The sequence below is a fragment of the Lingula anatina genome, chromosome 2 (genome assembly GCF_051362555.1).
Source record: "Lingula anatina isolate TDL-2025a chromosome 2, LinAna3.0, whole genome shotgun sequence".
Taxonomy (NCBI): domain Eukaryota; kingdom Metazoa; phylum Brachiopoda; class Lingulata; order Lingulida; family Lingulidae; genus Lingula; species Lingula anatina.
In genome coordinates this window covers 26,135,337-26,160,196 of record NC_141768.1, presented here as the reverse complement: position 1 = coordinate 26,160,196, position 24,860 = coordinate 26,135,337, and the positions used below count along the sequence as shown (strand labels likewise).

The following is a 24,860-nucleotide window of genomic DNA, read 5'->3' as shown; positions in this document are numbered from 1 at the left end:
GCAATGTTGGTTCTTGTAACACCAGTTGTAGTGATATCATCCACCAAATGGCCACAAAAATGGTCAGTTTATTTATTCAACAAATTTTCCAAGACTGCATATTGAATGCAGGTCAATAGCAAATTTTACATTTGGTTAACCAGAGCAAAAGTAATATGCCTTCTAATACTGAAATTTGAAACACATTGACATGGGAATGGTATGCCTGATTTTGTCTCGTTTCTGATCTAGAATTGCAATTACAGAACTACGTCCATATCACATAAATGTCTGCAAAGAATTACTAGTATACAGCTGAGAAATGCATCTGGAAAACATGCAACATGTCTTAGTTGAATAAGTCTCCAGAATACATGTTAAAAATCGGTGATCCTTTTTGTGTGTGTGTGTGTGTGTCAGCTGGCAGAGTCATCTTTACGTGAAATTTTCTGTGTGTCAAAAGTTTTGTTTTGTAATTTGGCCACCAGTTTGGCCTTCCATTCTTCTTCTGGAATCTTTTTTGCCCAGTCAGGCTGGCTAGTGCTTGGGAGAGAAAAGGTAGACATGGCATTCTTGATCTGGTCAACATGCTCTGAAACACACAAAAAAGAAGAATCAGACGTGAGCTTTTTCTGCAGAATAACAGAATTGCATATTTTCAAATTAAATTCTGATGGTCCCTAAAGTGCTCCCGAATCCCCAGCTGGTTAGGTGTTTGGTCCCATGATGAATGTTCAGTTTTTTTCTAAAACCTAGGCTCATGTCCGACTAATGTGAACTGTTACCTTGTCAATTCTTCAAAAAATTGTCAGTAGAAACCAAATGTAAACAATCTCATCCTATAGAATTAAAATAATTTTACAAAACCAGCTGTTAAAAATCTCATGAAATAAAATGTGCATAAAAAACGTTCACAAGTACCTTTGTCCATAGTGAACTGAGTTTCTCGAGGTTGACTCCAAACATTTTCTTCATCATTAAAATTTGCCCAACCTGTATCCGAGTCACTCTGCAGTAAATTATAAAGTTTTTTTTTTTACACAGAAAAGTATGTCTAGTTAAAAGAAATGTTAAAGCGAAGGGTGACTAATTTACATACTAGTTTCCAGCCATTCCATACATTTCTGTACAAGTTCACGCGCAGACAAAAATGTCCATTCTTCTTTCAGTGCTTTTCAAGTCTGCATAAAATAACAGAGAAAAAAGAGAAGTCTGCATATCTTGCTTAAAGAAATAACCTAAACCTCATAACAGGAGACTTGCCATCATAACTTTTCTAACCTGGTATGGATGAGACTGAGCTGCTAACTGTGTGAAATCATCGGACTCCACCTGCTCCATGATTACAGCATCTAAAGCATCACTGGTGCCACCTACGCCATCTTGGCTTTCGTCCTCTGCGTCCTCATCAGAACCAGTTTGGAAGTTAGGACTGTTCAATGGGCCATCTGGATCTTGAGAAAGAAGCTGGTACCCACCAAACTCTGAAATAAAAGACATGAGGTATCTGTATACCAAAAGTGAATTTAAAAAGGAAAAAAAAGCCCAGTAAAGAAGAAACATACGCTTTTTTTTAGATATTACTCATCTTTCACATATGGGTAAATGATAAAAAAAAATTTAAAAAAAAACAGCTTAAATGTTTCACATTATCATTGATGATAAACGAAGGGGGTATAAATTTGCCATGATGTTTTGTTTTTATCCTACCAAATGCAAAGAGAACGCATAATTCATGGAAAAAGACGATGTGTTTAAGTTCTGGACTGGATAAAATTTTCTGTCACCCACCTTCCTGCTCATCTTCGCTGTCCGAGCTACTCTGCATTACAATAAACTGTGGAGTTTCAACTGCTCCCAGGCTGTCTGGATGCTTATTTTCTTTGTTCTCTGGGACAGGTGGCATTTTTAAAGGAATGCACTGAAAAGTGAAGTACTAGTATGTCATTTAACATTCATATACTAGTAATACAGGTACGTAGAAGAAAGTATGCTCGGCTAAGAGCAAAATGACCAAATGATGAAAGGGGAGGTAAGACAAGTCATGACAAGGTCAGAGACACAACCTCAAAGGAAAAGTCCCTGTACGTAGTACAGATTTGCGAAAGGCGCGTTTGCTTATTTTTCTTAAAAGAAGGGGTTGCATCTGTAATTAAAAATCACAAAAAGCTTAGTAGTGTCATTTTTTACAATCAAAAACATCAAAGACAGTACAGACGCATAGATACACAAATCAGAATGAATACTTGACTGCAAACACTACAATCAAATATGTTCGATAAAATAATGCTGATGCAAATAAAAATAAAGTTAATGGTAACTACAACATATGATTAGCCTTAAGTGTCACACTCCGTAACATTAAAAAAAAAACAAATCTACGATCGTCGTTATCGATTAAAATGTCAGAAACGGTTCACTGAGTCACACATTACTCCTTAAACGCACCTTTTCATTCCCACATTGCTACTTTAAAAGCTTTCAACGTGAATTCAAGCGATGTCAAATAGTGCTCGTGAAATCCTCCCAGTTCTCCAGTTTTCGTTCTTTCACATTCATTTCTGCGCATCTTTTCACGCACACTCACTTCCTCTTTTTAAATCAAGACTCCAAAAATTGGAGAGCGCACAATCATAATTTTTTTACCCATGTTATAAATAAAGAATATGCTCAGGGAATCATAGGCAATCACTGAGTGCAGTCTGCATGCTTCTCCTTATTGATCTGATAAAAATATTTTCACATTCAGGGAAAAAAGACGATTATGCTTCATTCGGCGGCGAGCACACCGACAGGTTGTGTTAGCATTTTCATTACATTTAGTTTGGAAAACAACATCATATTGTCGATTATACAAAAAAGCTTAAATTATGTTATTTGCATCTAAATATTTATAAACGAACCATTTGAAATAATTTATTTTGCTTTTTTTATACTTTTTATACCAAAGTCTAACTTAATTGTTTTTGGCGAACTAAACTTTACCTCAAACAGAGCTCTACATTACATAGCAAGCATGTTGACTGCAGCGAAGTTACAGGTATTTTGCTCGTATTTTACGCTAAATAAGTAGCTGTGGTTCATTTTGATTTTGTCTTTACCTTTAAGTGAGTCAAGTAGTCACTGGTATTTATTCGATCATTTATAGAATTTCAGTTGTCCGTAGCTGTCACAGTCGGTGTTTTATACTTAAAGGAATCCTTAATTGGGCCATTGTACATGTATATATTTATTTCCAAATTTTAAATCAATTCTAATTTTATTTATTTAATTAAATTCTAATTTGTAGTCACTATGGCAGTTGACTTGTCCAGTGCTTAAGTACTCCCCAAGGGGACTAAGAGCAGTGTTTGCTTTGAGGTAAGTCGGCATTTAAATTTACCAATCTTTTAATTACTCTTAATTTTGTAATATTACTGGCAGTTTACTTGTGACTTTGTAATATTACTTGTTACTTGTGACTTTTTTCAAGTGTATTGCTCTGTGTTGCGCTGTATTGCGCAATTTAGCCAGACCCCTGGCACTGCTCAAGTTAAAGGTCAAGAGTATGTTTACTAACAGTACAATAAGTTTGATATGCTAAATGATGATAAGCTTTTTACATCCCAGCTATTTTGCCTTGAATTTTAGCCAATCTTTTAGGTTTGTTTTCTTAATGTTTCTATATACTTCTGTATACTTCCTTTCTTATTGCTTTTATACTTTCAGAGGTGCAAAATGTGTACAGCCATTAGTTCCAAAAGTTTACACAAGCTGCAGATTCATTCATGGGTCAAATAAAGAGACACAAAAACTTGTGGAAGTAGAGCCACCTTATCTGGTCGGTACAAACAGATATCTTTGAACTGGCAGTAACAATATAAAAAGAAGCATTTAGTAATTTAGGTATATTTATGTTCCAATTTATTTAAAACTGTCCCAAAGTCACAAATTTTATGCATGTGTATACTGCAAAGATACATATCTTTCCCAATTCAGAATTTCATAAGAAAAACACGCCCAAGTGAAAGAATTGGACATTGATATTTCCTCCTTAATGTACATGAAAGCATGATTGTCTAAACATTACTGAAAACATAAAAAAAAACAAAATATTATTCAGAGAAAAAAATTATTCATTAAAATCTTAAATCAAAAATGTATAAAACATGCAATTTAAGTGCAGTGACAGGTCAAGCATTGATTCATGAGTAGAAAAAAATGATTTCAAGGAAAATTTGATTTGGCATGAAAACTACAGCTAGTCTGTCTTACAATCTCATATATACGTATATATAATTTTTTTTTTTAATTCCAGGATCAAGAAATTGAAAACTTAATACCGCATTATGGTGAACTAAACATCGTTATGGAGGGTTTTGACTGGGTGGTGCTGGAAAGCTTTGCTGCCTATGCTCTTAAGAAATGTACCGAATTTGGACACGAAGCAGAATTGTAAGTAGTTTCATTTTTTCTCTTTTGTTCCTATTGTTCTGAAAAAAATTAAGATGAACATAAGGGAAGAAATATTTATTCGGGTTATTTATTTTTTTATTATTATCAGAGCATTCTGGGAAAAAGATTAATAAAAATTAAAGTCATTGAAGAACATTTTTTAAAATTGATTCTGATTCCTTTAGAATACCTGTACCTTTACGCAAACTGAAGACAACCACACTAAAAGATGAGGACTCAAAACAAGATCCAAGTATAATTTTAAACAAGTATAATAGGACTATGCAGGTACGTTTATATAAGAAACCAATTTTTTTCACTTGTATGATTTGCAGAAGTCATTCATCCATTCTGTTTGACCAGTACAAAGGTGACTATCTATCATACTGCAGGTTGCAGGAATTTTTTTTCTTTGGCCATTTATAGTCACACTGTGTACTTCACAGAACTCATTGATCAAATACCGTGACCCTAGGGTAACTGGCCATAGTACTTCTCTATATTGGCCTGCTGATGTCTGCGATATTTAATTTAAAAAATGAACTTTTATGGTCATAAAATATTTTGAATATAACAGATTTTTTTTTACTGTTGATTAAAAATGGTTATTATCACATTTAGGGTTACATCTTAGCATTCCAGCTGTTTTTAGTGGTTTAGAGAACTTGACTCGATACCTCAGTTATTATATGAAAGATTCACCTAAACTGAGCCCCTTTCCTCAGCCCATTCAATTGACATTGGTTTGTACATATTCCTACTGTTTTAAAGAGTGCATGTTCAAGGTTAAATTTGGACCATGTGGACCTTCATAGATGGCTACCCCCATAAAAATCTCTTACGAGATTATTTATTAATTTATTTATTTATTTATTTATTTATTTATTATTAAAAAAACACTTAAAAATTAACTTTGAATGTCACAGCGGACTTATTAACCTTGGAAAAGTATGAGAAATCGTTGTTTACCCCAGGAAAAACCATTTTACCATTTTAAGGCACTTTTCTCTCCAAAATGACGAGTTTTTATTGCTTTATTTATCTAGAGTTTAAACACCACTTTTTAGATCTGTTAAAAGCGATATCAGTCAATGTAAAGCATTAATTATAAAAATATGCACAAAGTTGACTTAATTGCTTGCAGCTTCAAAATGTCCCAGCATATGAAGTACCATTCATTTGTCAAGTTCTGGCACGGCACATCCCAGAAGGTGTAGAATTCACTGTCAGAGAGGTTAGTTATAAGTGGTTATAGTTTGATAGACCTTATTTGTTTATTTGATTATGAATATTTTTTGGGGTATTGGATCTAAATATTTGGAAAAAGTAATTAAAATTTTTCGGTCTTTGTATTGAAAAATAAAAATAAAAAACTAGTTGATTTTGCAAATTGTTATTTAATTTGTTAAAGTAATTTTATTAAAGTAAACCTCAGGCTGTTTTATGAGATGAAATTGATTGTATTCTTTCACATTTGACATTTCAGCCTGATCCTGCTGATGACGCCTACTTCTATATCCCAGACACGGAATTGGAGCAACTGAAAGCAGAAGTTGCAGCAGAACATGAAGAAAAGAAAGCCAGAAAGCTGGCCAAAATTGCAGAAAAGCAAAACGAGTGAACCATATTGACTGTTAGTGTGTGTGTGTGCCTGTGTGGCATCTGGGAATCAGAACAAGTTCTGATCAGTGGCAGTGGGGGGACTAATCCCGTCCCTTGGAGAAGACAAAAATCTTCTATTAAAGTGTACTTGTTTCACATCATTGTAAATGGAAGAAGTATTTCTTTTTAAGAACTGCATCCATAAAGAATACTGCTTGTTCAAACAAATTTGTTTATATCAAATTTATTTCAATCATCCACCTTTCTTAAAGGAAACTCTGTCTTGAGAATAGGTCAGTGATCACTTAGTGAATAAATAAATGACATTATTCATGGGTGCAAGTTGACCGATTGAAATAAAAAAAAAAATCATCCTTAATACAAATTACAGATTTACCATTGCTGCCATGTTTTGTGACATATTTGAGCTCAAAAAATTAGTGCAAACTGTGATTGTGAAGATTCTAGAAATAAACTTAATATGATATCAACTTATACGTGTACGCACATATACACCACACATACAAGTGAATATCCCCACCATAGATGCTTAACTTTTTAATCGGTGTCTTACCTCATTATTTCAACATGCCACTTTAAAGAAATATATTTAAAACCATCAAAAATTTTAAAAAAGGTAATAAAATGCTCAGCGTGGAGGATTTTGACAAGCACATCCACTAATCATAACTAACACATTTACGGCTATTTTTAAATCCTGGAATGCGACAGAAGATTACAGGTTCAATAACGTTGTCATTCAACTTTCATATCAAAGCCTATGTGCACTGTTCTCTTCAAACTGTGAGAACAGAAATACAACTGTTTGGTGAACGCAACATCTAATCGTCTTTTACGTAATTTCATCTTTTCTTAAAAGAAAACAGAGCCCTGTGGAAATGCAACGTCTTAACGATTGAGTGTTAAGGCGCAAATAAGCAGCGTGATAGGTGCAAACAAAACGTCCAGGTAGGAATTTAAAATGATGCCAGTGTCTTTTAAAATACCGTTCTGAATATGCAAGATGCAGTCTCTCCACAACCACGAAACGTTTTAAATGAATCATTTTCAGTATATTCCAATATGTAAATGCAGGGATAAGGTACAGCTTGCAGGCTTTTTTTAAGGACTACATTATATACATCATTAAAAAGGATGATACACCCTTTCCATAGCTGACTTATTCAATATGATACTGTGCTTTGCGCATTGCTATAAAACACCTTTTTGACAGCATTCAAGATCTAATTATATACACATGTATCGATCATAGAATTTTTGAGCATTGCTTGACATTTGAGCAACAAACGGAGTAATGTGACTCCGAGGGCTATGCTTACAGGAACTTCTCCTTGTAGGTCGCCCGATATAAACGAAAAAAAAAACTATCCCAATTAAATCTGCACGACACCCTAAATATAAGATCTGGTATATGTTAGGGCGGGTACGCACTTGTTTGTGGTGTAAACTTGTTATTGATGTAGCATTCACAGCATAAATTTTGTTCATAGGTAAATTTAGTTAAGGTCAAAGCAATGAAAATCATAAATTGCGTATTTTCCCCAAGGCAACTACTGGCAACAAAAACAAAATAGCGAAAACGTTATATACTGTACCAGTGATCGATTTGCAGGTGAGGTTATAATGCGCACAGCAAATATCTTTTAACAAGGTTTATTCAAAGAAAAAGAGGTTAATCGCTTCAAGCATTATATCTTCTCCTTAATCTAGGATCCAAAATAAAGGATCCTAGCCTTAATGAACCAAGAAAAATATTAATTTATTACATTTATATTTTTCTTGGCTCATTAAGAAGAACATATCATGCTTATATATTTATATATTTATAAAATGCCCTCTCCCATGGCAGACATTCACTGAAATATTAATAAAACATATACAGATTCTGACTACTTAGCCTAATAAGGGACAGAGATAATGTCAATCAACCCCATGAGAAGGAGTTTTGAGTTATCCCGAACGTTGTTTTCTGTCTTTTTATCAACTGGTTCAACGGCCACGGCCAGCCTGCACATAAGTATGCCAAAAACATTCCCGCTTCAGTAGATTAGAGATCCCGCCAGAGCTGCGACATGGTTAAGACATCGGTTATTCAGCAATTAAATAGGACACTTGCAACCGGTAATTGAATAACAGCAAGAAAACTTACCCAAAATATCCCAGAGCGAGCGTGCCTCTTAAACAAACAGCAAAAGGGAGAGAGAGCGAAAGAGGTAAACGAAGTGTTGCATTTGCCATGGCGTTGAAATGTGACAAAAATGGAATATCAGTGTTATTAATATTAGTTACAGTTGGCAAATAATTGCATTAGACAAATACATTAAATTTTAATTCATTATAAATACTGATGTTTACCATATCGCATGGAAGCAGAAACAGAAATATTTCAGATTAATTATAAGAGTTGAAATTTAATGCCCTCGTTAAGAGAGTGTAGGGTGGGGCAAGTCGAGTGTATCGGATACATTTCAAGCGTGGCAGCAGTTAAAGGAAAAGGAGAGAACTGCTTTAATGTCAGAATGAAGCAATCGGATCTTTGAGCTATATGTGAGTTTAACTTGAAATATGTCATGCTCTAGGCATTAGTTGTAAAAAAAATCGCGTTAGTTGTAAAAAATAAAAACGGGGGAATTACGAGATGACCTGCGGAGGCTCATAATGGGAAAAGATGGTTACGGTGCTTACCAAGAAAAAAAAACGAATTCGTGTAATGGAGGGAAGAGAAACTTGTTATTTGTCTCTACATGAGAAATAACAAAAACTCCACCAAATTCGGTTACGATGGAGTATTTCCCACCACCATTCTGAATTATCTGAATAATTCGCCTATATTAAAGAAACTGATAATGCTAATAACGTTGCTTAGCGGGAGTAAATCCATTTAATCATATTCAGTATCAAGTAGTAGTTTTTTTTTTTTTTTTTTTTTTTTTTTTTTTTTTTTTTTTTTTTACACAAATCAACCGTTATCTTCGTAATTAGATACAAGATATATGTGCAATGTGCAAATGTTCATCTTAAATAAGTGCATCATTCAAATCTCACCATGAGAAAGGTGAAAGGAAGTTCACAAGGGTTCTGCAGTATTTACCATATTGCACGCAGTTTTCTTCATCTCGATTTTTTGCCGGGCGTGCGCGCGATCCGCTCGAGTTTCACATAGGCGTTTACATAGAATGAGTAAGCAGCGGGCAGCCTGACCTGTAATATATGTTTCCTATACCCCTCCCTGAGAGAGAGTCAAGGCTATAAATAAAGCAGCGGCTGACTCGGGGAAGTGAGCGCGACGTTGATTGTCCCGCCTATGGTAAGAAGCTACGTGCAGTTTTCAAGTTCCAGGCAGGCCATTATTGGCATGACTCGGTTGGATTGAATTTATATCGTGCAAGAAAACGCCTTGGTGCAGTTGTGGTTTATCACTCGTGGTCCATCGGTTGGACTTCTCCATCCCGGGCAAAGGATTAACCCAAGTTGCTTACTTCAATTATCTTGAAAGATGGAGATGGCACAGATTATATTGTTCTTTACTGTGACTGTGGCAGTTGCAATGGCTCAGGTGGGTTTTGACGATTTTGTTTTGTAACAAAAAACAACAGTTGTAAAATGTCAGTTGAATTACCGATTGCATCTTTTGATATTTCTGTGCCAAAGCACATTTTATTATGATTGCATACGACATCTTTTTTTATGGAATGGCTGCAATCAAATTAAACCAAAAGTAAACCGAACAGAATTAAATGAAAAGTAAACCAGATAAAAAAGAATGCGATAGTAATTGGGTCAAAATTCTACGCATTTAAATGCTGCGCAGAAATACCTGGAACGCCATGCCAAGGGTGTCGGCTCTGTGACTGCATGGGGTATCCGTTGTTGATCGGCATGCGTTTTTGCAGCATTACGATCGAAGCTGCAAAAACAAAAGCATATTTGTTCTGACAGAACAGTTTACACCATCTCCACATGGGAGCATAAATCTTGCATAATGTGTCCGTGTGTTGAACCGGTGGCACGAGGCTGAGTGGACAAAAGTTCTAACAGGTGCTGACCACCAATGACCAACATGAGGCTCTTTCTCGACCGTTCATAAAATTCCATTTTTTTTCCGCCACTTGGTGAGATTTAATGGCCAATGGAAGATCCAAATAAAGACAGATTCAAACCTTTAAGATAAAAAACATTGTGGTTTTTGCCTAAAAATATTGGATTTCTGCTTTCCCCATGAATTTTACTGAAAAATGGATTTTAAAAAAAGAGGTTGCAAAATAATCTATCTGCTTAAAAATGTAAAGCACTCACCAACTAGTTGTGGTCTTTATTATTTCCCTTATTGACATAGTGGGAAATTCAATTTGAAAAATACCGCAGAGAGGAGCTCTCGAGTTATTTGATATATTTTCAAGTGGTTCCCCAGACATGTCAGCTGCTGTTCCTAGCAAAACATTAATAATCCGATATATTAGCTGGCCTCAAGCAAAGGTCTCTGTTTATACATTCATATATCTGGGACAATCAAGCTACAAACTTAAAAAAATATTTAAAAATTCCGTTTTTTGTTGAAAACTATGCCTGGCATATCGTTTTAATATGCCAGTTCTCAGTAATAATTACTAAAAAAAAACGTAAAAAAAAACTAGTAGATGTTCGGGTTCTTTAAAATATAGTTAGGGGCTGGCCGCTTACATGTACGTACTATACGAAACTTTGGTAAAACCCGCGGTTTGAAATAATGGTAAAAAGTAGAATGGCGAACAAGTTTCATAAGTGGACGGACAGACAACTGGAGAGAAGGGGGCGCGTGTGTGGTTAATTAAGCTGGTGGGCGAGCGGAAAAACACACGGACAGAGAGGAGAAATGTTTGAAACACAACTTTTGGTTGCAAAAATATAGGTTATATAAAAACTACGGTGACTAATGCTGTAAGTCGGCTGACGAGTAAATAAATGAGACACCTTGTTGGTAATGTGTCTATAGTGATTGTAATTTAGATTAAAATCACTATAGACACATTATCTAAACGTTCAAATGAGCCGATCGACTGTGTGCTTTAGTGGAAGCCTTATATGAATCACTTCTTGGTTACTGTTGGGCGTGGCCCCAGGTAACCGTGTTAACTCCTAGTTGTTTACATCAATAACGCACTAGAACTCTTCTTAAAGTTCTGACATTTTGGTCTTCTGACGCAAATGCGTCTACCTTTCTGATGATAAATATCTCTGTTGCATCATCGATGATGTTCAGACTGATACCCTGATGCGTGAAACAAGAGCGTTCATCTAACTGCCAGGTGTTCAAAAGTGATAAATAAGTTGTTCTTACTAATCTTGTTGCATAGTGGAGGTGGAGTTTTTGTCTACCGAGTGACAAGTCCAACAGATTCTGGACAAAAAATTGTTCCTCTGTTTAGTGAGGGAGGGGGCGTTCCTTGGGTATTCAAATGTAATATGAGAGTTTTTTCACTTCATGCTTTTCACCGACTTTTGCTGTTTGAAATCTCTCTCTCTCTCTCTCTCTCTCTCTCTCTCTGAATATTTGTAAACCATGGGTATGCCCAGCAGTGAGTCCGAAAACAGTTAAAACTCCATACCACAAACAGTATTTTTTCAGAAGCCCCTTTATCTCAGATCACAAATTAATGAAATGCTAATAGGATCCGAATCATTACAGCAGCAACGAAGCAAGTTAAATTGAATGAACGAGCCTTGTTCAGAAAGTTATAAATCTCTAGAGTCTATAGTTTTATCTGATAATGGTTTTGTGTTCAGTAATGGACCGTGACATTGCTCCTGCGCCAATCTTGAATGCAAAATTGTGTTCTACGTTCGTCCCTATTCCATAATTGCTTTAGTTGAGCATGCTCAAGAAAGCCATGAATCTCAACATGTTATCTGATTGTTCATGTTTGTTCTCTTTTAGAATGCCTCAACACCTAGACCTAAGTTTATTGTGACAACAGTATTGGTAGGTAGATATGAATATGATTCCCGCTAACTTTTTAAAGTAAAAAAAAAATCAGATCTGAAACGGGAACGCTTTTTATAACCAACAGACGAAGCAGACTTGACGAAGAACAAAAACTTGAGTTTAGCTGTTCATTGAAGGAACTGTCTTTGTAATTCTTCAAAATTTGCCCAAAGAAAGATTCAGTTGCTATCTGAAAAATTGCCAACTTAATAATAATTTTATCTTTTCTTCCCTAAGAACAAGCCATTTATGATGAAGAAGTGGCAGATTTTCGATTACGACTCCGAAAATGATCGATACTACGGCTTTGTCAAGGACATACTGGAGAAAGTGTCAAAGTTAGTGAATTTTGACTACGAAATCAAAGAAGTAGATGACGGTTATTACGGCACCTTAGTCAACGTGACAGCCGGGGAATGGAATGGAATGATGAAAGAAATAATAGATGGGGTAAAGGAATAGTTGTTGATTTGTTAAGTGCGACATTTGCATGAGCTATAGTTTAATGATTGATGAAAATAAAAAGGAGCTTAGTTTTCAGCTGGCAAGCCTAGATGTAATGTTTTACTGAAGTACACTTAATGGAATACAGAAAGTAACAGCTCCTTTTTTTTATTTAAGACGGCCGACATAGCAGTTGGGGATATTTCAATAACTAGTACAAGATCAAGATACGTCGGATTCTCCAAACCTTTTATCAACTTTGGTCTGGTGGCTCTGCTGAAAAAGGCCAGGTTTACTCCATGGGAAGAAGTAACGCGCCTTTTCAGCCTTCTCCACCCTTTTTCCGCGGAAGTATGGGTACTTGTGCTCGTGGCCTTCCTTGTCGTCAGTGTGGGGTTTATTATCATCGACAGAGTGAATCCTTATGAATGGAGGAAAGCAGCAGACGATGGTCGAGCTAGTCAGGGAGATAAGAGTAATCTTGGTGTTGGAAACAGCTTATTCCTTGCTTTTAGTGGATTGATGTGGCAAGGTAAGAGTCCTTAGATCGATTAAGAAGCTCTGTGTGTGTGTGTGTGTGTGTGTGTGTGTGTGTGTGTGTGTGTGTGTGTTTTTCCCTCCCCTGGAATTGCACTTATATAAAAACAGAATATTGGTATCTGTTGATCAGCACTTACCACACCTGTCAATACTTTTTGCCAAAACTGTAACATTATTTTCTATATATTTTCAGGGTATTCCAGCCCACCTCGTTCTATTGCTGGCCGTACATTGGCTTGTTTCTGGTGGGTTTTTGTAGTCTTCATGCTGATATGTTACACGGCCAGTCTCACGGTACTGTTCCTCCGGCCAAAGCAAGATCTCCAACCAGAACTCCCCATAGGCAATGTTGCCGAGCTTGACAAGTTTCCCGACAAGTTCACCATTGGTGTTCTTGATCACGGTTCCACGCAAGCCTTCTTCAGAACCAGCAGGATTCAACAGTATGTAGATATCTATTCTAGGATGCTAAAAACTCAAAACGAATCGTTTGTAAAATCCATCGACGAAGGTGTGGAGAAAGTTCGTAATTCCGATGGCTCATTCGTGATGGTAATGGAATCGACAACAGCCAATTATATCGCCAACAGTAAGCCATGTGACCTGAGGGCGCTGCAGGAGCCAATCACAAGTATGGGCTACGGCTTCGTAACAAAGAAAGGTGTTCCTGTTTTAAACGAAATCAACCGCGCTATTCTGCGAATGCAAGAAAGTGGAGAACTGTTCTTGCTTACGAAAGCTTGGTTCGCAGACAAGTGTTCAAACGAGAAAGACGCAGAGGTTACTTCGTCAAATGAAGGATTTGTCGCTGTTCGTCTCATAGATGTTGCTGCCCCGTTTGTCTCTTTATTAATTGGACTGTTTCTAGTCGTTCTTATTGTCATAGGAGAGATTTTATATTACAAATTTCGAGGAGAGGTAGGGCAGTAACGAATTTAATATCCGTTGTTAAATATATTAGTTAACTTCTTCGGAAAATAATTAATCAGAAAATCGGAAAATAATTACTGCTATTTTGTTATATAGTTTGGAAGGCCGTTGTTTTTAATGCTCTGCAAGAATATGATAAATCAAAATTTTTCGCTTGTGCGTTTTTATGTAAAAACTTGATCAAGTTTTTTTAAACATCCCACCTACATTTCAACAGGTAGGCTTGTGCTGTTTATATAAGGCCTTAAAAGAAATATTAAAGGCAGCAAAAAATTTCAATTAAACACCAGACTTTTTTAGTATTATTCGTGAATATTTTGCAGAGAGAAATTTGGACTCCGACTTCCAATGAAGGCGACATGCAGATGCAGCAAGGGAAAAATTCGGCGGCCATACGGGATAGTTTGTAAACATCTGTATCGCAGTTCAGGTTTTGGTAGAATAGTCTTGGAAGTTATAAGGTTTTCTTTGAAGCGAACTGTTTTTTCTAAAAAGCGATTTCTTATTTGCGTGGGGATTGTGGAGATTCACTTACAGCGATTATTGTATCACCTTAACTTTAAGATTCTTCTATACGATGAAGAAATACGACGTGTGTACAATACTCAAGAATCGAGATTCATATTGATATTCAGCATGTTCCTTTGAAATTCAGCAGGTTTGACCTGACTAATGCCCTATAAAAAGAAAGCGTGATATCTGTGTGGAAAAACAAAAGTGACAAAATTCGATTTTAAAAGAAAATATAACAGTACTGTTGAAAGTTTTATTTTTTCTTTTTTTTCTTCTTCTTGTTACTAATATTATTATTTTTGTATGAATCTATCAACTTTTGCCGTTTTAAGACATTTTTCATTCAATATTAATGTTTTAATGTCATAAAACTGTGCACTAACGTATTGCCAACGTATCACTGAATCTCTCGGTGCACCCACAGGAGGGGGAATGGAAAGAATTGTTTTTTTGGACGGAAAAGGTTTTCCATTAATCAAAGTTAGATCTCGATATGCTAGATATGCCATTTCTCATGTTGGGTCAACTAAAGAAGTGAAAAGGTTCATGATTTCATGATGCTCCCCCTCCAAAAAAAAAAAAAAAAGGCTGCTAAAAATGTACTAGAAATAAGCGTGGGCTTAGTGATTTAAAGTATAGTTTTAGGGTAGTACGGTTATATTTCTCATACAGTTCTTTCAAGTGCAAACAAAAGTGCACGATAGACCGCTTAAATAATCAAGACTGCAGAAAATGGATCGTAATCCGTTCTCCCTGAGAACTGCTTACCTCATTAAAGATTAGGACCGACCTAGTTTATTTTTGTGTGTTAACAATAGACTACGGATTATTTCCATAAATGTAGGCCTTATTGTTCTTGTAACTTTTTTGCATGTCATCTAATAAATAGTTGATGTAATTTTTTCATTTTCCTTTTGAAATTGTATCAAGTTGTTGTAATTTTATTATTATCAGCGCTTGCATGTAAATTCAATCCGATAATTTACTTATCGAACTTTTGAAAAAGTTGCCTTTATATACCAGGAGGAGTCATTCACCTGAGTCAGCCTCTCCTTTCAGCCGAGATGAATCATTTTTGAACATGCTAATATCCAACAGTGCTTTATCTTACTTTAAGCTTTTATTTAAAAGCATGCTAATACAAAAGGCTTATAACGGTGATTTATGATACTAAATGCGCATAAAACACTAAAAATACAATAAATAAATATTTTTAAGGCGTGGCCTGTTTCCTGTTGGATAAATGGTCCGTAAATGCGCTATCCTTTAATATGTGTCTGTTGTCATTTCACTGTTCATTTTATTAAAAGAGTTCTATTCCAATATCACCATTGTTTATGCCTTTGTAGACTTTACGTGGAAGGCAGGTGTTTCTTCGGGTAAAGTTGCTAGAAGGGACATTAATGTCGGTGCGTACTGTTGGTACAGTTCCTTTAGTTCTTGCTTCTGGCGTTCGTATCTCAGTTTTTGAATATTTCTCGCCAAGGCCGTAGCATTTAATCCTTTTGGTAATTTCGGTAGCTTAAATGCCTTATTAAAAGGAATGAAATCAGGATCTGTCTCTGCCGTTGGTATGTTCCCTAAAGAGCGAGTCAGTCTTTTCGAAATTTTTTTCGTCTGCTCCTGAGAATATTGTGCCATCCTGTTTGACGTATTCTTCGACTCATTCTTGAATTTTTGAAGATTGTTTTCCCCCGTCGAATATATCTCATGCATTGACTGTGTCTTTGTCAGTGAATCGTTTGGGTTCAATGTTTGTAAATCATTTCGTGAGACAGATCCCTTCTCTGCTAAAAGCATCAGTGACTGTGCTCTGTCCAGACTAGACGAAAGTGAAATGTTTGGTAAGCTCTGTGTCAGGTCAAAATTTCCACGAAAAGCAGCAAATGTTTTATTTCTTGTGATTCGCGGAAATGCCATAGTATCCATCTCTATTTTATGTTGTAAAGAGTGCTGCTCTGTGGTGGGTAGATAAGGTAAAATACCTAGCAAATTCCCATGGGTTGACCCTGTGGCGTTGGGCGACCGGGCGACATTAAAGCCGTGTTCTCTTAAAAACCGTCGATGGACGCGAGGCAGGACAGGCGTTGCTATTTTTCCATAAACTTCATTTTCCCGAGGGGCGAAGCGAGTTTCGTCACTGTCATTATTATTATCGGTAACTCTGCCCCTTGGCGATTTTTCTTCAGGTTCGTGAAGAGGCGCAGTGCACCCTTCCAGATTAAAAAGAGTGTCGTCTGCCAAGGAACGCACCCTGTACCTAATCATCTTTGCATGAGCTGCCTCCTTGGCTTCTTTCGTCAAAAGATTCTCGTGTCCCTTTCTCAACGTTGCAGCCATTTTCTTTTCCTCTTCCAAGACCTCCATTGGCCCTATGGTGGCTTTCTTCCCAGTCTGTTTGTCAGTCTCAATCCTTGGGTCCACCATGGCAAGGACCACAGAGGCAGGTTTGAGGGTTCCTTGATCGACGTCGCTTGCCATTCTTGTATATTAGAGTCCTGTCATAAAAACTGACGCATTTGAACTACCGTGCCGCAAACACTGCCAGTATCGATAATATACGCCGAACAACTTGGAAAGAATTCGGCGCGTGTAATATCAATGCAATACAGTGTGTTGCTAACCCAGGAGTGTCGAAATAGTCTGGACTAGAATAGAGCCTTTGTATTGAAATTCACGGCCTCTTAGTGTTGATAAAATAGCGTAAGTTCTCCTTTTATAACTTAACAGCTACATTTATTCTGGCTTTGATACCTTTGTAAAGATTCCATTGTTGCATCACATAATAGAAACCGGAGAAAGTTCAAACGGTTGCGTTGTAATAATAACATAAAATTGTTTAAATATCACTGGAAATGTTTGAATAGTATATTTGCACGCATGAGGGATGTCTAATTCAACATATTGTCCGCATAACACAAGCGACAACTGAGGACACTTACGAAAGATACGATATTGATTTCTGTAGGAATTAAATCAGAGGAGTCCCCATAAAGTTTAAGACGCATTTTACAGGTTTCAATAAAAGATCTACTCAAACTTCTGGTGTAGGAAACTAAGATTGTGAGCTTTCTGAATTTTGTAATGAATGACCAACATTTCTGCTTTTATATAGCTTATCATTAAAATATTCAAGAAATGCAAAATGTTTAAAAAGGGTACTCAAAAGCGGTGTATTTTCTTTCGTTGGATCGGGGAGGACATTGTTCAGGTAGGGAGGGGGGGGGGCGAGCAAGTGGTAAAGGGGGGGTGTCCTTGAATCATTTAATACTATGGGTTACTCCCTTTTCATGACAAAAAGACAAAAATAACTATGCGTGGTCCTCAATATTTGAACACCATTGTATTGAACACACGATTCTCAGGTAAACTCAAGCGCACTCGATAAAGAAACTATATCCTTAAAGTTAAGCTTATTGTTGTGCTTTAAGGATATTAACGCCCACACGCAAACTAATCATGCGTTATTTTCAGAAAATGCACATAAGGGATTATCACATGAAGACCTAGACTCCGCTTTGTATTGTCATTTTTTGGACATTTTTGGTTCTTGAGACCATTCTGTCTCTTTATAGCACTTAACCACAGACCCAACCGCCAATTTTCTCTAGATTTGAAGATTTAAGGAATAAAATGATCAATAAAAATTAGGAAGATGCGGAGATTTTTTTTTTTCAGGTCGTGGATGCATACTAATAAGACTTGATGTTTTTTTTTCAAGGTACATTAAATTCTTTTATGGCCTTTTTCATCCAAGTGTATTGTTGGAATAAGATTAATTTACCTCTGCAAGCATATTAATAAGAAACACTGTATCCGCATTGGCAGTGTTCCCAGTTTTGTATCAGGATGTCAACGCCTACTCACCTGTAGGTCATGTGTCACCTGTCGTGGGAAGATGTTCCCACTATGACCTTAATATAAATCCTATCACGAATTACCTGTCACACAGTTATTTTCAAATAAAATAAAATCATTCCAAACAGGTAGCGCATAAAATCCCTTTTTGATTTTGATGACTGTTATATTTAAGATCTTCTTCATAAATAATGCATCAGGTATTCAGAGAAAATACGTAACACAAACACATCCATTAATGAATCCTGGATTACAGCGTTGGGGTGGGGATGATTTTAACCCAACCATCTACAGTTAGGGGCAATATTTTCAGAAGCTAGTTGCCTATTTCGCCATTGCACAACTCCGTTAGATTCTACATACTATGGTAATTGCTGTCCTCTTCTTAATAAATTAGTCTTCCTATTTTTACTTCCACCAAGGAGGTTATAATTTTGGTCCCGTTTGTCTGTTAGCAAAATTACGGGGAAAGTTGTGGATGGTTTGTGATGACATTTTCAGAAACTGTCGGGAAGGTCCAAAGTACCGAACAGTAGTATTTTGGGGATTAATTAGTTAATCAATTACTTACATTTGCTTGTCTGTTAGCAACAATATGTAAAGTTATGGAGAGATTTTGTGAAATTTCCAGGATAGGTCAGAATGAACAAATTTTGGGATGCGATTAATTAATAATTTAATTAATAATTTCTGCTAGGAAAACGGGAAGGGTGAGTACGGTTGTTTCATTCCTGTGCTAATCGCTTTCCTATTCTTATTTCACCAGTGTTCCTATTTTTAATAACATTTCACTGCTTCCATTTACATTTTCAGTTTAGTGTTGGTTTTGTTTAGATATATTATTAGAATTCGGATTGGAAGGAATTTTTGTATTTATGAAAAAAGAACATATTCCTTCCTTTAAAAATAAAAGGATTAGAGAAAGACAGACTGAAATCAAGAAAGAGAAGTATGTGTGTGTGTGTGTGCGTGGGTGTGTGTGTGTGTGAAGAGGGTGGGGATGGTTTCTCGACATATCAATAGGCAACTCGATCCCACCTCTACTCTGCCTATTGCATTGTGAGGAGCACTATCACAATAGGCCTACCAAGAAAGACAGGAGTATTACGACGCTCTGCATCCTGGTTTTTTCCAAATTTAATTCAATCCACATTTCCCCTAAGACTTGATTTGACGAGCCGAAAATGACGCAGACTCATAGATCTGGGTTACAACAGTATATAAAAACTGAGGTCAATACGGCTTCACCAGTATAGGAGTTTCATGCACTGTTTTCAACTCATCAAAATGTGGAAGGCACTGTTTGTATTGTCATTGTTATTTGTTGAGGCTTCATTAGGTAAGTTCCCAATCGATGCTTTCCTTTGGAAAATCAATTTTATCTGTACGAAAAATATCTTTAAAATAGAGGGACCAAATTCCCTTTAGCTGAATCAGAGTCAGTTATCAATTTTGATGTCAAGTTGAAGGTCGGAAGCTTACATATAAGTCAGGAATCTAAATATTATTTTAAAATACTAGAAAAGCACTCAGAGAGCGCAGACCTCCGCCAAGTTAGCAAAGTCTCCATCCAATGCCGTTTCACCCCTAAATTTTGGATATTTTTTATAATTCATTATTGATTAATTATTGATCCGGATCACCACCAAAAACTAATCATCTGTTCCTTGGCCCACTTCTGACAGTTTCTGAAAATTTCATCAAAATCGGTCCATAACTTAGTTTTTTGATTATTGATTATTGATAAATTATTGATCCGGATCACCACCAAAAACTAATCATATCTTCCTTGGCCCAGTTCTGATAGTTCCTGAAAATTTCATCAAAATCGGTCCATATAGTTCCTGAAAATTTCATCAAAATCGGTCCATAACTTTTTGTGTTATGCTGATGACAGACAGACAGAAAGACAGACAGACAAACAGGGGTAAAAGCATAACCTCCTTGGCGGAGGTAACTATAATAATGATATTCTCATTCCATGAATGGGAATTGTAAAATTTAGTTTCAGATTTTTGAGAGCAATTTCGAAAAAAAAGTCTTGAGATTTGAGAGATTTACCAAACTTTTCAAACAATCATTTCAGGTCTTACGGGGTTCCGCAGTGAACAAGCTGTCGCAGATGCATTTCAAAGAGGATTTTTATCAAAGTTTTTACCAACAACAACCACATCGCGGTCTGGCTGCCTTGGGCTCTTCTGCAATTTCGGTAGTAAAGTAGGTAGGAATGGTGGCGCTGTACCCAAGATAGACCTGATATTTGTCCTCGACAGCAGCGGTAGTGTTCGACAACAAAACTTCACCGTTGGCAAGGACATGATGAAAGTGAGTTCAATTTGCAGTTAGAATTAAAACGGGAGAAGTTAGTTAAATTTTCACTTGCTTTAGATAAGGTGCAATTAAAATCTTTACATTGGACTGGGATTGACTTGTTGCGAGCAGAAGCGGTTACAGGCGCCTTTCATCCGCATCTGGATACGAATGGTGCATGGTTAGCATGTGTTGATACACGTAGGCTGTCCTTAATTATGCTGTTGAGAATGATGGCTTTCAATACCGGCGTTTGTGTTCAGAATGTAATGCAATATATAACAGGATTCCACTTCCCCAACGGCAAAATTTTGTTTAAAAAAAAAAAAAAGGCTCGAGGCAGTAATGAACGAACGACAAAAATAGGTCTATATATGTTTCTTCTCTTAGATTTAAATTTCTTTAAAGAACAGCCTATCCTTTTATTTTATAATTATCATAATTATTTTTTATTCCATTTCCAGGAAATCGTAGGCTTTGTGGACCAACAGGCACCAATCTCTAGCACAGGATCAAGAATTGCCTGTGTGAGCTTTTCTTCCCCTGCCCTTACCCGCACCCAGTTCACCTTCACGGCCAATAGCAATCCTGCAGCTGTGAAGACGGCAATCGACGGCATCAAATTTGACAACGGTATATGTGCCATAAGTAAAGAAGGATCTTACCCCTGGGGGAGGGGGGGCAGATATTTCTTTATGTTGCTGAGTGTTTTATAGTCGTTTTTCTCAGCCTGACGTCACTTGTTTCGCTGTTTTAGCAAAAGTCGTTCTTTTTGCAAAGCAATGCTACCAACACTCTCAACTTGAACGTCATAACAGCTGCGCTCAGCGCAGCTAATGCATTTCACTTCCGAAAACTTTTGTCCCTAATCCTAAAGTACAGACTCGTTATTTATCCTTTTTTCTTCTTATGTTTCAATAGGTCCAAGTACAGCAACGGGCGTGGGTCTTGAAAAAGCTAAAACCGTCTTGGATGCTGCTTCGGGTGCTGGACGCGTGCGTTTATTGTGGATACTGACAGATGGCAATAAAAATAGCGGGAAAGACCCCGTTCCAGTGGCAAACGTGCTTAAGGCTAATGGTAAGATTTATAGGTCAGATTGGCTCGTGGAAAGGGGGGTGATCGAGTTTACCAATATTCCTTATCCCCTTATAAAATTAATTCGTTCTGTTTTCGACAATTTTGCATATTTTGCATGGAGTGTTTTAATGATATCTAAATCTTAATGTACAAAAACTAAATTGATACAAAATTTTATTTTATTTTATTATATTAGGTGTAGAGATATTTGCCAGTCCTATCGGCCCTAGGGTAAATCTCGCGAGCATCGAGGCCTTGGTTTCGACTCCAATTCCCGACCACATATTCGAAGCCCAGTCCTTCGCTGCTGCTAGAAGAATTGCCAACAGGGCCTTCACTAGTTTTAGGAACGCACATGGGCTTTCCTCGCCTACACAGGCACCACCGACATTACCACCAAATTTCTTTCGCAACTTATTGTTGAACAGGCTCAGAAACATTGGAAAATAAGCGTACTAGTCCGAACGTAAATGGTCTAAATCCAATACTTATGTTTTGTTATGAACTTAAAAGCATACAGTATAGTACAAAGTTAAGTAGACTTTACATAAAAACAAGTACATAAGAACACAATATAATCAGAATATATCAGTCGAAAATAATCTTGAAAAGGATGAAGATTCAAGATAGAAACTGCTTATTTCTAACATAAAATCAATAACAAGTAAGGTAATCAATCATAAAATTCCCTGAAGATATATGTTGTAACTCCCTTTTAAAGTTATCAGTTGATTCAATTGGTAGCATATTTCATTCCACTGAAAGCTGACTTTAAAAAACATGTCCACGTAAGTTTTAAGACGCATTTTACAGGTTTTAATAGAAGTTAATCTACTGAAATTTCTGGCAGAAAACTAAGAGTCTGAGTGAGCTTTCTGAATCTAGTAATCAATGGCCAACATTTCTGTTTTTATATAGATTATCAGTTAAATATTCAAGAAATGTAAAATGTTTAAAAAAGGGTCTCAAAAGCAATGTATTTTCTTTTGTTGGATCGGGGGAGGATATTGTTCAGGGAGGGGGGGGGGTGGTACCGGGGCGAGGAGGGCGGTGTCCTTGAATCACAAAATACTTAGGGTAACTCCTTTTTCAGGACAAAAAAGCAAAAATAAATATTGGCAATCCTCAATTCTTGGCCATCATTGTACTGAACACACGATTCACAGGTAAACCCAACCGCACTCGATAAAGGAACTGTATCCTTAACGTTAAGCTTATTGTTGTGCTTTAAGGATATTAACGCCCACACGCAAATCTAATCATTTGTTATTTTGAGAAAATACATATAATGAATTATTACATGAAGACCTAGGCTCCTTCATGTTTTGGACATTTTTGGCTCTTGAGACCAGGACAGGCATCACCGAGTTTCATTATAGCACGTAAATTTAAAAAAGGGATAACAAGACCAGTATGATGCAGTGTTTTAAGCGCATCACAATGTGGAAGACACTGTTTGTAGTAACTATATTATTTATGGCGATTTCATTCAGCAAGTTCCCTACCGATACTCAGAATTACTGTGAAAATAAATTTCATTGCTGAAAAAACTTAGAAAAAAGGGCAACTTTTCTCTCATATGAGACTCCGGACTTCCATTCCTAGGACTACCATCCCTGTCACACTGGAACATTCATTTTCGCACTGCCAACAGGGCTCGCAGTAATACTAGGAGCAATAAACATAAAAGACCAAACCCACAGACCCAACCGCCTATTTTCTCTAGATTTGAAGATTTAAGGAATAAAATGATCAATAAAAATCAGGAAGTTTTTTTTTGTTTTGTTTTGTTTTAGAGCGTGGATGCATACTAATAGAACCTGATGTTTTTTTTTTTTTCAAGTTACATTAAATTCTTTTATGACCTTTTTCATTCAAGTGTATTGTTGGAATAAGATTATTTTACCTCTGCAAGCATATTAATAAGAAACACTGTATCCGCATTGGCTGTGTTCCCAGTTTTGTATCAGGATGTCAACGCCTACTCACCTGTAGGTCATGTGTCACCTGTCGTGGGAAGATGTTCCATGACCTAAATATAAGTCCTATTACGAATTACCTGTCTCACAGTTATTTTAAAAATTATTCTAAACAGGTAGCGCACGACGATCCCTTTCTGACCAACAAGTGGTCAGAGAGAATCACATTGGGTCATCATTTAGCCACGAAACAAGGAAACAATGACTGCTATATTTAAGATCTTCTTCATAAATAATGCATCAAGTATTCCGAGAAAATACGTAACACAAACACATCCATTAATGAATCCTGGATTACAGCGTTGGGGTGGGGATGATTTTAACCCAACCATCTACAATTAGGGGCAATATTTTCCGAAGCTGGTTGCCTATTTCGCCATTGCACCAACTGTCGGGAAGGTACAAAGTGCCGAACAGTAATATTTTGGCGATTAATTAGTTAATCAATTAATTATATTTGCTTGTCTGTTAGCAACAATATGTAAAGTTATGGAGAGATTTTCTTAAATTTCCAGGATAGGTCAGAATGAACTAGTTTTTGGATGCGATTAATTAATAATTTAATTAAGAATTTCTGATAGGAAAACGGGAAGGGTGAGTACGGTTGTTTCATTCCTGTGCTAATTGCTTTCCTATTCTTATTTCACCAGTGTTCCTATTTTTAATAACATTTCACTGTTGTGCCAGTTTTTGTCAATTTAGAGTTTCCATTTACATTTTCAATTTAGTGTTGGTTTTGTTTAGATATATTATTGAATTCGGATTGGAAGGAATTTGTGTAGTTGTGAAAAAAAAAGAACATATTCTTTCCTAAAGGTAATATACAGTATGTTTTAAACTTACCCATCTCAGTATTGAAATTCTCCACCAATGTGTATTATAGAATTTATTGGTTTACCAAAAAATATTAGAGTAATTGATTAATTCGTAAAAATAAATCTGCTTTGTATGATAAGGATTAAAGAAAGACAAACTGAAATTAAAAAAGAAAAGTATGTGTGTGTGTGTGCGTGTGTGTGTGCGTGCGTGCGTGCTTGTGTGTGTGATGAAGGTGGGAATAATTTTTCCACATATCAATCGGCAACTCGATCCCACTTCGACTCCGCCTATCGCATGGTGAGAAGCAGAGTCACAATAGGCTTAACAAGAAATACATGAGTATGACGATGCACTGCATCCTGGTTTTTCCAAATTTAATTCAATCCACA

General features: G+C 36.5%; 4 protein-coding genes across 4 annotated transcripts; 3 read left to right on the top strand and 1 right to left on the bottom strand.

Annotated features, from left to right (window-relative positions):
* Window positions 1-58: 58 nt before the first annotated feature.
* On the bottom strand, window positions 59-2,611 carry LOC106157882 (uncharacterized). Its single transcript, XM_013533672.3, has 5 exons — window positions 2,428-2,611; window positions 1,771-1,900; window positions 1,261-1,463; window positions 901-988; window positions 59-571 (listed from the first exon to the last, which is right to left on the bottom strand). The coding sequence occupies exons 2-5, from the start codon at window positions 1,883-1,885 to the stop codon at window positions 396-398; spliced, it is 582 nt and encodes a 193-aa protein (XP_013389126.2). The 5' UTR covers window positions 1,886-1,900; window positions 2,428-2,611; the 3' UTR covers window positions 59-395.
* A 239-nt stretch (window positions 2,612-2,850) lies between these two features.
* Window positions 2,851-6,506, top strand: LOC106157884 (large ribosomal subunit protein mL48-like). Its single transcript, XM_013533673.2, has 7 exons — window positions 2,851-3,019; window positions 3,269-3,339; window positions 3,688-3,799; window positions 4,277-4,413; window positions 4,599-4,701; window positions 5,558-5,647; window positions 5,900-6,506. The coding sequence occupies exons 1-7, from the start codon at window positions 2,996-2,998 to the stop codon at window positions 6,032-6,034; spliced, it is 672 nt and encodes a 223-aa protein (XP_013389127.1). The 5' UTR covers window positions 2,851-2,995; the 3' UTR covers window positions 6,035-6,506.
* Window positions 6,507-9,174: 2,668 nt separating this feature from the next.
* LOC106157881 (glutamate receptor 2-like) lies at window positions 9,175-15,327 on the top strand. The gene is made up of 6 exons (XM_013533671.3): window positions 9,175-9,592; window positions 11,951-11,995; window positions 12,236-12,448; window positions 12,620-12,974; window positions 13,176-13,900; window positions 14,236-15,327. Exons 1-6 carry the CDS (start codon window positions 9,533-9,535, stop codon window positions 14,320-14,322), a joined length of 1,485 nt encoding a protein of 494 aa, XP_013389125.3. The 5' UTR covers window positions 9,175-9,532; the 3' UTR covers window positions 14,323-15,327.
* A 4,104-nt stretch (window positions 15,328-19,431) lies between these two features.
* On the top strand, window positions 19,432-23,447 carry LOC106157887 (matrilin-3-like). The gene is made up of 5 exons (XM_013533680.2): window positions 19,432-19,622; window positions 20,370-20,608; window positions 21,058-21,226; window positions 21,515-21,673; window positions 21,870-23,447. Exons 1-5 carry the CDS (start codon window positions 19,547-19,549, stop codon window positions 22,121-22,123), a joined length of 897 nt encoding a protein of 298 aa, XP_013389134.2. The 5' UTR covers window positions 19,432-19,546; the 3' UTR covers window positions 22,124-23,447.
* The last annotated feature ends 1,413 nt before the right edge of the window (window positions 23,448-24,860 follow it).